The sequence below is a fragment of the Physeter macrocephalus genome, chromosome 1 (genome assembly GCF_002837175.3).
Source record: "Physeter macrocephalus isolate SW-GA chromosome 1, ASM283717v5, whole genome shotgun sequence".
Taxonomy (NCBI): Eukaryota; Metazoa; Chordata; class Mammalia; order Artiodactyla; family Physeteridae; genus Physeter; species Physeter macrocephalus.
The window spans coordinates 112,736,194-112,748,565 of record NC_041214.2 but is presented as its reverse complement, the minus strand read 5'-3'; the positions used below and the strand labels follow the sequence as shown (position 1 = coordinate 112,748,565).

The 12,372-nt window shown below is 40.6% G+C and overlaps 1 protein-coding gene across 5 annotated transcripts in view; it reads left to right on the top strand.

Moving 5' to 3' along the window:
- The window catches only part of LNP1 (leukemia NUP98 fusion partner 1), a 37,843-nt gene that overhangs the window by 17,929 nt on the left and 7,542 nt on the right, over window positions 1-12,372 (top strand). For all 5 annotated transcript variants that reach the window (XM_028493961.1, XM_028493966.1, XM_028493970.1 and 2 more), the window contains one exon: window positions 3,477-3,671. In XM_028493961.1, the coding sequence (XP_028349762.1) occupies window positions 3,516-3,671 (156 nt within the window). In that variant the 5' untranslated portion in view covers window positions 3,477-3,515. The remainder of the gene's footprint in view (window positions 1-3,476; window positions 3,672-12,372) is intronic.

Sequence of the window (12,372 nt, the reverse complement as noted above, 5' to 3'; positions counted from 1 at the left end):
ATAGTGCTCTTGGTACATGGTTACAGTTAAGCCAATTTTTACAGCTCAAGGAAGAATTTTTATACGGAAAATGTCCAAGAATGCCTCTATTTAAAAATGCAAGATTTAACTGGACAGCTACATGTAAAAGAATGAAATTAGAACACTACCTAACACTATACACAAAAATAAACTCCAAATGGATTAAAGACCTAAGTATAAGACCAGACACTATAAAACCCTTAGAGGAAAACATAGGAAAAACACTCTTTGACATAGACCACAGCAAGATCTTTTTTGACCCACCTCCTAAAGTAATGGAAATAAAAACAAAAATAAACAAATGGGACCCAATTAAACTTAAAAGCTTTTGCATAGCAAAGGAAACCGTAAACAAGACAAAAAGACAACCCTCAGAATGGGAGAAAATATTTGCAAATGAAACAATGGACAAAGGATTAATCTCCAAAATATACAAACAGCTAATGGAGCTCAATATCAAAAAAACAAACAATTAAAATAAAAAATGTGCAGAAGACCTAAATAGACATTTCACCAAGAAGACATACAGATGGCCAAGAGGCACATGAAAAGATGCTCAACATCACTAATTATTAGAGAAATGCAAATCAAAACTATAATGAGTATCATCTCACACCGGTCAGAATGGCCATTATCAAAAAATCTAGAAACAATAAATGCTGGAAAGGGTGTGGTGAAAAGGGAAACCTCCTGCACTTTTGGTGGGAATGTAAATTGATACAGCTACTATGGAGAACAGTATGGAGGTTCCTTAAAAGACTAAAAATAGAACTACCAATCGACCCAGCAATCCCACTACTGGGCGTATAACCTGAGAGAAAACCATAATTCAAAAAGAGACATGCACTACAATGTTCATTGCAGCACTATTTACAATAGCCAAGACATGGAACCAACCTAAATGTCCATCGACAGATGAATGGATAAAGAAGATGTGGCACATATATACAATGGCAAGTACTGAGCCATAAAAAGAAACGAAATCGAGTTATCTGTAGTGAGGTGGATGGACCTAGAGTCTATCATTCAGAGTGAAGTAAGTCAGAAAGAGAAAAACAAATACCGTATGCTACACATATATATGGAATCTAAAAAAAAAAAAAAGGTACTGATGAACCTAGTTGCAGGGCAGGAATAAAGACACAGGCATAGAGAGTGGACTTGACACGGTGGTCAGGGGGAAGCTGGGGCAAAGTGAGAGTAGCATCGACATATAAACACTACCAAATGTAAAATAGTTAGCTAATGGGAAGCAGCAGCATAGCACAGGGAGAACAGCTTGGTGCTTTGTGACCACCTAGAGGGGTGGGAGGCTTATGAGGGAGGGGATATGGGGACATATGTATGCATATGGCTGATTCACTTTGTTGTACAACAGAAACTAATTGTATTGTGAAGCAATTATACTCCAATAAAGATATATTTACAAAAAGAGAGAGTAGTATTCCAGAGTAGTGTTTCCCAAAATGTATTCCACCACATATTAGCTCTAAGAGGTGACCTTTGAAAAATGGATCCCATGGTCAAATAAATCTAGGTAATGTAACAAAGCTATTCCTCCCTCATAGAATTTAACCATTAGTGCATTAAAGGCTCTGATAAGTACAGCTATAAAGAACTTGTTTTTTGGACAATTCACGGAACTAGGGTTTCCTTAACACACTTCAGGATACACTGCCTCTGCCAGAGGCTGTAATTGTCCCCTGTATCCATTCTTTTCTTCCTTTTAGTAAGAGAATCTCTGAATTGTAGCGAGGCACATAGCTTTCCAGGTAAACACTACATTTTCTCGCTTCTTTATAACCGGTTGCAGCTGTGTGAATGATTTTTTTTGCCAGTAGAATGTGAGCAAAATTGATGTGAGCAAAACTGAGTGTTGCTCCTTTAAAAGGAAGTTGCTTGCCCTCTACTTTCTATCTTTCCCCATTCTTGCTGGCTGGAACGCTCAATTGCCGGTGACTCAGTTTTGACCATCTGGCCAGACAACACTGCAGGGGCTGCCAAATGAAAAGATATAAGGAGTCTGGGTCCTGGATGGTTTTGTGGACTCCCCGTTTATATCTGAATTGTTTCGTGGAAGATAAATAAAATTCTTTTTGTTTGAACCACTCAAAAAAAAAAAAAAAAGCGAGATTTATCAAAAGTTTCTTGGAATACTGGCAGAATGGTGGAGAGAACCCGGACTTTGTTATACTCCTTGCTTCAAATGTGGCTGTGCTGCTTAGTAGTAATTTCACCTTGGGAAAGCGATGATCTATTTGAATCTCAACTTCCTCATCGATAAAATATGATGAAAATATCCCAGACACAGAGTTGTTAATAATGAAAATAGCATACGTAAAATACTTGACCCCATACCTGGTGCAAAGTAAGGGGCTCAATAAATGTAATATTCTCCTTACCTTGGAAAACAAAACACTAAAAGACAGGGACTCTAATGCTCATAGAAGCTTTATTTATAATAGTCCCAACTGTAAACCCAAATGATAGCCTGAAATGACCATCAATATTAGACTGAATTTTTAAAGGCTGGATAATCATACTATGCAATACTATACAGCATGAACTACGGTTACTATAAAAGCATGGATAAATCTCACTAACATAATGTTAAGTGACACAAAATAATACATACTATATAATTCCATTGAAAGAAAGTTCAAAAACAGGCAAAATTAATCTACAGTGACAGAGGTCAGAAGTCTTAACCTTTTGGAGGGAGGTTAGATTGGAAGGGGGAAAGAAGGAGACTGCTGGGGTACTGGAAAGAGTCTATGTCTTCACCACATAGTTGTGGTCATTAGAAGGGTATATGTATGTAAAACTTCATCAAACTATACACTTAAGATTTGTACATTGTACCTGTACATTATTTACCTTTGTACATATAAAAATAATATATCCACCCCCCCAAAAATTCCTCCTGTTTCTTTTGTCTCAGGAGCTAGATTTTATATCAATATCGAATTTATTCATTAGGAGAATATCTGGCTCTAGATATGACACACCATAGCTGGCTATCTTGCAGGCTGAGTCTGTCCCTTGTAAGTGGCCCCATTTCAGAGCTGGCCTGGAGCTGACAGGCATATTATGAGGGTCATGCTCCAACACCGTTAACAGCTGGAGATGCCATCAGCAACAAAACACAGGGAAAACCAGGCAGTGGCCTGTGCTTCCCACCCTTAGGCTGCGAGGCACAAGCCCCAGCAATGGAAGGATTAAAAAGCATCTCAATTTAAAAAGACAGGGGGAGGGGAGGGAAATGTGGGCTGCACAATTTATAAATAGACATTACCAGAGGCTGCCTGATGGTGAAGTGGTTGTTTAGTAAATCTTTCTCCTTTAAGGATTCCATTATCAGAGACCATTTGAAAACATCAGTTTCGTTTTGTCTTTTGAGAGAGATCCTGGGTTTCATCAAGTCAGCCCTGTTGGGTAATATTTCTCTCTGCCAGATTTAGGAACAGGCCTTCGATATTTTGAATCACCTTTACATGGAGCACAAAGATGATGACAATGATGATGTGTCTTTTGCCAAATGGATGAGCAGCTTCTGGGGTCACAGCTGGACAGAGGAGGATGAGAGAGGACTCCGGGACCGCCATGGATCACAAGACTCCAGTTACAGGAAAACCTCCCTGCCCTGCCCAGTGAGTTATTATGATGGAACCGGGGGAGAGCTAGACTAGGGGAAGGGGATTTCTCTTAGATCTTTTTGAGAGTCCTTTGGTATAAAGTTTTCTTTGGCTGAAAATGAGTACTTCCAAACCTTTATTTATACTCACAAAAATCCCTTTTATCATTTTGTCTTGTCCTCCAAGGGGCCTGATTTTCATCTATTAAGTAATGATTCCTTCATTTTTAACAACCTAAGATATATTTAACCGCTATTCAGAGCTCCTGATAAGCCTGGCATAATCCTATTGGGTGGTAATATAATTCAAGCCAAAGGAAAGAAACCTGATGTTATAGTCTGTGTAGCACTGTTGTGGATCACTGTTTGATTTCCAATAGTCTTTTTGAAATACTGAATATAGCTCCACAATTTGGTGACATCTAAGGAATTGGGGATTCCGCATAATAAATTACTACCTCTGATAAATTTGATACACTCTGGTGGTTCTCATTTGTTTTCCTGATGGGAGACAAAGCCAACATTCTACCACCCTCAGCACTATTTTTCCATGGCTAGGCAGAGCACCCGGTGTCAGGGGAGCAGGAAAGCTCCCAAGAGGGGAGTGGGTGGGCCTGACTAGGTGTGGACTCAGCAGTGGGTACACATGTCACTTAGAATTCCAGCTACCAGAGAATATTTCCCCAACCCCCTGCTACTGCTAACTCCAGAACCAAATAAGTTTTGGGGTAATGTTATTTTATTTTTAGCTCCAGAGTTCCCAGAAGTATAATGCATGTGAAGTTTATTAAAACTTGTAAGGCAATCTTTTACTCCCAATGATCAGCAAGTTTGAGGAATAAGACGTCTCTGAGACACAAATATTTGAAAATAGATCTCTTACCAAACGCGTAATCAGGGACAAAGGGCGCATTTCAACACCTCATTGAACTTCAGGTTCTTTAAGTAAAAAAGGAGAGAGGTTGCACTGGTTGATCTCCAAGAACCCTTCTAGCTCTCGCTTTCCATGATTCTGTTGTAAAATAAACACCTGCTTATCACACTCTCATTTTAATCTCTTATGCCCACATTGAGTGCGGTATACATAATGTGTGAACCAGGAGTATGACTAGTGTTCAGCCAGACAGTGAGAACCAGGGAGAAACAAAGAGAAAAAATGAGATTCGCTATTTATCACAATAGCCCTTTGGAGCCACAGAAACTATGAAATCAAAGAAAGAAACATGACTTATAAAATATAGTTTCTTGAATAAATTTTAGTATCTGTTAGACTTTAAAAACTGGGATAATCTACCCTATTTCAAGAATCCACTTATAGGTTGCAATATTGTTTGCCTTAAGCTCTTGGGGAATAGCAAAATTTGTTTTGTATAACATTTCTAAATGGGGTCCATATATCTTTTCCTGCTCATACTGGCTTTGGACATTTGCCTGAATTAACCTGTTTAGATTCTCTGAGTTGACAATGAATTCCATAATTATCAGACTAACATGCAGAAAGCATGTGTTTATCTAAGGAGACAAAGCATGGGATAAACATGACAACCTGACTGAGTTGAGAAAACACAGATCAGGGGACTTTGGGTGATATGGGCAGAGTCCTAGAAAATGGGGGGTCTGATTCTTCATCTCTATTCACACAATGCCGTGTATTTGTGAAGTGAATCTGTAGTTGGATACTTAAATTTTCCTAACTTTAAGATGTGCTCAAATTTTTCTTACTTTAGAGATATGAGAAAAATTAGGTTTTGAAGTTTTGTGTTTTGCTTTGAGCTCAATAAAAGACCTTAAAAAAAAAAAAGGCTTACTCTTAGCTTTATCTTTTTCCTTCTCTCCCCACTGCTCCACTCTAAGGCTTTTCCCTCTTGCAACCTATTAATAACCTACCTCCATCAGTATTGCATGCAAAGGAAGAGAAGAATTTCCCCCTTCTTTCCTATTTGAATGTGGTTTCTAATATGGCTCTTCAACCTCATGATTCTTGTAAAACCATAGTGATGGAGCATTAAGTCATTAAACATATTTATAGAACACCTACTGTGTGCCAGGCATTGTACAAAGCACAATAGGATTACAGGGAAAAAGAAGACATATGGTGTTTGTTCTTGCGGCACTTCTAATCTGGTGGAAGACACAAATTTGGCAGGAAGAATGAGGTAGACAAGGGGTAAAACTTGGTCCTTCTCAGAGAACACTACTTTTTGACAAGACTCATTATAATCCGTGACTGCTGATTTAAAGCAAATTAAAAAATCTAACTTTACTCTCCTGAGGTGCTTGGTGAAAAAAAAAATAAGGTAAGTAATATGAAGTCTCTCTTATTACTCTCTCATATGAAGGTAGAACTAATCTACCTTCTCCCTCCATCGTCACATGAATACACACTTGAAGTAGAACAATCTCCATATCCCTTATTTATTCTACTCATTGAAAGTGAATTTTAAATAGTCTATTCGACTTTTTAGTCATCTTCTCCTTCAGCTTAACATGGTTTTCTTAACATTATTCTATACAATTAGGGCCTGGTGGAAGGGAGGATTATGCTGAATGAAAGATCTCTTCAGGGAGGAACTGAGTTCCCTGACCTGGGGCTTTGCTAACTCAGCATGGACTTTCTCAGTTCTTCTTTGATGCTCACATAAGCACATGTGCTGGTCTACATCATATCATTTGAGGGGTACAAAATAAACCTCTACCTATCTGCAGACAAGGGATTTTTTTTCTTTTTTAAAATATAAAAGAGATGCAAGAGGGAAGGGATATGGGGATATATGTATGCATATAGCTGATTCATTTTGTTATAGAGTAGAAACTAACACAACACTGTAAAGCAATTATACTCCAATAAAGATGTTAAAAAAATTTAAAAAAATCACCTTTAACCAATTTTATATTCTGTCATCATATTCTCAATTTAAAGCTTTAGAGGATATATCTAATTTTTTCTTTTTTTTTTTTTTCTTTTTTTTTTTTTTGCTGTACGCGGGCCTCTCACTGTTGTGGCCTCTCCCGTTGCGGAGCACAGGCTCCGGACGCGCAGGCTCAGCGGCCACGGCTCACGGGCCCAGCCGCTCCGCGGCATGTGGGATCTTCCCGGACCGGCGCACGAACCCGTGTCCCCTGCATCGGCAGGCGGACTCTCAACCACTGCGCCACCAGGGAAGCCCTAATTTTAATTTTTATCCCTGATTGACCCAAGGGTGGCTACACACTCTCGTCGTTGTAGTATCTCACTGCAGCGGTTGTTCTCCTGTAGTTGCTCACTACAAGGATGGGGTGGGGCATGGCCCTCTTAGAGGATTTCTCGAACCCGAAGAGAGAGGGGATGCCCTAAAGTTTCATGAGTAACAGTGGTTCCTTGTTTTTCAGGTTAAATTTGTATTTAATTTTAAGAGGAGACAATGCCTTAATCCAAGGAAATGAAACTACGAATAGAATTTCAGGCATCAGGGATGTTTCTACAGAGGAGCTTTTATCATAAAGTTCCATGGACTTGTTTCCTCTCTTCTACTAGATGCTGAGGTAGAGGAGTTGCTGGGAAGGCAGCAGAGTGGAGTGGGTAAGAGTGAGGGCTCTGGAGGTAGCCTCCCAGCGCCTACTACTGGCAGCATAACTCTGAGCAAGTTACCTAACCTCTCTCTGTCTGAGATTCCCTCTATGTAAATGGAATTGATGATAATAGTACTTACGTCATATGGGTGTTGTTAAGATCCAGTGAGTAATGTATACAGCGTGCTTAGGACAGTGCCTGGTACCTAATAAGTACTTCTTCTCTTCCTCCTCCTCTCTTACTCTGCACCTTCCCCTCTCCGTCCTCCTCCTCCTCCTCCTTCTTATGTGTCAGAGTTTAAAATGTCTTTTAATTTCCCTAAAGGATGCCCAGTGGATGGTACTGACCTACCGTTTTACCAGTTGAACACTTGAATCTTTTTTTTTCCTGATGCTGTTGCCATATATAGCTAGTTGACTATTTATAACCCTCTTGGCTCTGTTGATAGGCAATTAGTCTACATTATAAAATATTCCTCACATAAAATTCTTTTAGACTAATTCCTAAATACCTACAAATTAGTATTACTTTCGTAATCGAATTCTGTTACAACTGGTACATTATTAAAAGTCACGTTTACAGGAAGTTTCACATAGAAATAGAATGAAGTTGTTGCTGCTGTTGAAGACAGAAGTTTGGGATTATTCAGCCAAGGAAGATATGTCTTATGCTTAAGCATGGCACTTTACCTCTCCCGTAAATTCACTAGTCACATGTCATAGGCAAGTCACTTAGCCAAACTAAGATTCATTTTCTTCATCTGTAAAAGGGGAAGAATGACTCACTTGTAGGATTTGTTCTGAGGTTAGAGATAGGGCATGGTCCCCAGAGTCTCTGACACACACAGTGCAGTAAGATTCAACATGGGTCTTAACTGTCTCAACACCTGGATCCTTCTCCCTCTTGTTTCTCATCTTGCTGTTGATGGGTGGCTCAGGTGCTTGCATTTACCCAGAGGGCAGGAGAGGTACAATTGAAGGGTGATTGCAATTAAACCCAGAATAAAAAACATCAAGTAGTTAAGCTCTTGAAGTGAAGATGTTATATAACTTTTTTTTTTTTTTTTTAAAGTGAGGACCTATATGGCTTGGGGTTAGAGAGTGCATAGGAATTTTTTTTTTTTTTTTGACAGAAATGGTTTTCTGGGACCACAGTAGGAAACAGCATTGTTTTTCAGAGCACTGTTTTCTAGTGAGAGTCAGGGCACTGGGTGGTTATTGCTCAGAAAATCCATGCCTGCTGCAGGCTTTGTAGCCTGGGAGCTGGGGAGTCCAGGTGTTGAGCTCGGAGCACGGGGTCCCATTCCACGTGCTAGAGCCTGCTTCACAGCATGGGAGATAGATCCATAAGGTTGGTCCATGACCATGGAGGTGACAAGTCCAGAGCTTGAAAAAGTCAGCTATTTAGGGCGTTGATTCAAGTCTTTGTGAGGGAAAGAATTACATTAGAAGGGCATATAAAATTCCAAAAGTAGAGCTTGCTTAGTAAGTAAACATTTTTAAAAGTGGGAGCTTTCTCCCTGTAACCAATTAGAGAGCTCTTTTAAGCTTGTTTCTCACAAGGTCCCACACCAAAAGAGACTAACTGGAAATTTCATCTGCTATAAGGAGATATTAAGTGTTTATTTATATTGTGATGGAAACTCTTGCATTTTTTTCAGGTCTCTCAATGGAAGAGGACATTTGTACAAACATCTGCATTTCACTCCCAGTCTCACATTTTTAAGTTTTATTTTTAAAATCTTAGTGTGGTGAGAACATGCAACATGAGGTCTACTGTCTTTGGCAGATCTTTAAGTGTACAAGGCAATATTGTCATCTTTAGGCACAATGTTGTGCAGCAGATCTCTAGAACTTATTTTGCACAACTGAAATTTTATACCCATTGATTAGCAACTCCCCATATCCCCCTCCTCCCAGCCCTTGGCAACCACCATTCTATTCCTTGCTTCTATCAGCTCTACCATTTCAGATACCTTATGTAATATTTGTCCTTCTGTGTCCCAGTCTCAAATTTTTAAGTATTGTATTTTTCCTGATAATATAATACATGATCACTGTAGAAAACATGAAAAATACTAAAAAGGAGTAGGAAGAAAACAACCCCAGATCACAGACAAAGGCTTCGATCACAGTTGGGTATGTTTTAAGATTGCCCATCTTATGCCGACAGCTTACCCATCCCAGCCCTCCCCCCTCCTCTCAGGCGCTCCCCGGCCCTACCAGACTTCTCTTCCTTCTATGCCGGCAAGCTCCTTCTGTGGCAGGGCTTCTGCACGTATGGTCTCATCCTCAGGCGGACAAGTGTTCTCTGTTTCCTAATTAACCCTGCTCATCCTTCAGATTGTAGCTTAATTGTCACACCTTCACAGAAGTCTCCCCTCATCCTCCCAGTCACCTCAACATCCACCCAAATATATGTGGTTTTACTCTGCTATACCCTGTTATTGCACCTTGAACATTCCCTTAATAGCATTTGGCCAAGGATGTAGGCATATTGCCCCATTTATTTATCTCCATTGCAGACATAAGTTCTAAGAGGGGGACACTCTGTTTTGCTCCCCAATTTATCCATAGCACCAAGTACCACGTCTGACCTACAGTAAATAGACTAATTTATACAGACTTACCTCATGTATCTTAGCAACTTTGTAAATCTTTTTTAAAAATTAATTTAATTTAATTTATTTATTTTTGGTTGCGTTGGGTCTTCGTTGCTGCGCGTGGGCTTTCTCTAGTTGCGGCGAGCGGGGGCTACTGTTTGTTGCAGTGCTCGGGCTTCTCATTGCAGTGGCTTCTCTTGTTGCGGAGCATGGGCTCTAGGCGCTCGGGCTTCAGTGGTTGTGGCATGCGGGCTCTAGAGCACAGGCTCAGTAGTTGTGGTGCACGGACTTAATTGCTCTGCGGCATGTGGGAATCCTCCCGGACCAAGGCTCGAACCTGTGTCCCCTGCATTGGCAGGCGGATTCTTAACCATTGCGCCACCAGGGAAGACCCAACTTTATAAATCTTTAACCATATTTCTGATTATTGTTTGAGAGTAAGTTTCTATATATGTGTATTAGTTTGCTCAGGCTGCCATAACAAAATACCACAGGCTGGGTGGCTTAAACAACAGCCATTTATTTCCTTATAGCTCTGGAGGCTGGAAGTCCAAGATCAAGGTGTCAGCAGGTTTGGTTTCTTCTGAGGCCTCTCTCCTTGGCTTGTATTGATAGATGGCACCTTCTTGTTGTGTCCTCACATGGTCTTTCCTCTGCGTGAGTATATCCCTAGTGTCTCTAAATTTCCTCTTCTTGTAAGAACATTAGTCAGATTGGATTAGAGCCACCCTAATGGCCTCATTTTAACTTGATCTTTAAAGACCCTTTCCCAAATACAGTCACATTCTGAGCTACTCACTTAGGGCTTCAACATATGAATTTGGCGGGGCGGGAGTGGGGGGGAGGTACGACACAATTCAGCCCATAGTAACGTGCAATGTATAGACCCAAGGAGGGAAATTATTTTAAGCCTTTTGACTCACTCATACTGCCAACAGCTTTCTAGGAAAGCTGTATCCATTTATAGTCCTACCAGCAAGGAATGACAGTGCCTATCCCCCAGCACTCTTACTAGTGTTAGTATTATTAAAAAAATTTTTTTGCTAACCTGGAAGGCAAAATTGTATGTGATATCACTTAACATAATTTTTGACTACTAATAAGCATAAACAATTTTTATGTTTGGTATTTCTTTTTCTTTCATTCTTTATACATTTATTCATTCGATATATATTTAATGAACTCATGCTAGGAAGAAGGCAAAGTGCTGCATACTGAGATTCTAGCAGAGAATGAAATGTAGCCCCTGACATGAAGGAGTATACAGTCTAATGGAGAAGAGAGATGTGTAACAAAATTAACCAAATTATTGATGACAGCTGTGATAAGTGTCATGAAGAAGTGTAAGATCTCAGGAGAGCATCTAACGGTGGTTCAGGGGCCTGAACAAATTGAGGTGGTAGGAAAGGCTTTCTGGGGAAATGCAGTTTCCACGGTGACTGAAGGGTGATCAGCCACGGATGAGGTGAAGCGATGGGGCTGTGGGTGGGGTCACAGCCAGAGAGGACTACTTGTGAAAGTGCCTGGGCTGGGCAGGAGCAGGTGAGCTGGAGGAACTGACAGAAGACCAGTGAGGCTATGTCACTGAAGAGGTGAGGGTGGTGCAAGATGAGGTGTAAAATGAAATGTGATCAGGTATGAGTTTGACGTTGTTTTAACTATGCTGGCTGCTGTGGGAAAAGTGAAGTAAAGTGAGTAAGGGTGAATGCAGGATATCCACTACTACGAGGCTGCTGCTGGAATCTGGGTGAAAGGTAATGATGACTTGGATTAGGGTAGTGACAGTGGTGCTGGAAAAAAGTAGATGGTTTTGAGAGACATTTAAGAAGTGGAATCTGCTGACTTGGCAATTGAATGTGGAGGGGGGCTTCTGAATTACTGGTCCGAGTAACCAGGCAAATCGTGGTGCTGGTTTCTGAGTTCTGGGACACTTGAGAAGCAGGCTTGGGAAGGAGAGATGATGAGTTCAAATTTGGACAAGTCAGGTGGGGTGCCTGTGGGATACCAAGAGGAGAAGCTGAGTGGGCAGAAGCTCAGAAGAGAGGTCTGGGCTAATAAATAAATCAGAAACTTGGTTATAGATGGAAATTGAAGCCTGGGGGTGAGACATTGAGGGTGACAGTGTAAAGTAAGAAAGCAAAGGAAAGGAAGGAGGACTAGTTTAGAGTGTCGGGGGACTCCAACAGTTATGAGTAGTTAGAAGGGAGAAGTGAGCAAAAATGTCTAAAACACAGTGGCAGAAAGATCAAAGGGAAACCAAGAGGGTGCAGTGGTAGAAGGCAAGGGAAAGACTGTTTCCAGAAGGGTTCAATAGGCAACTAGGTTGAATGCTACGGAGTGACTAAAGACCATTAAGTGCCCAGAATTTGGCAACAGGGAGACCAATATCCTGACTAACATTAGTGTTAGATGAAAAGGTGTGAGATAGCCTCATCCACCAGAGGGCAGACAGCAGAAGCAAGAACTACAATCCTGCAGCCTGTGGAACAAAAACCACATTCACAGAAAGATAGACAAGATGAAAAGGCAGAGGGCTATGTACCAGATGAAGGAACAAGATAAAAC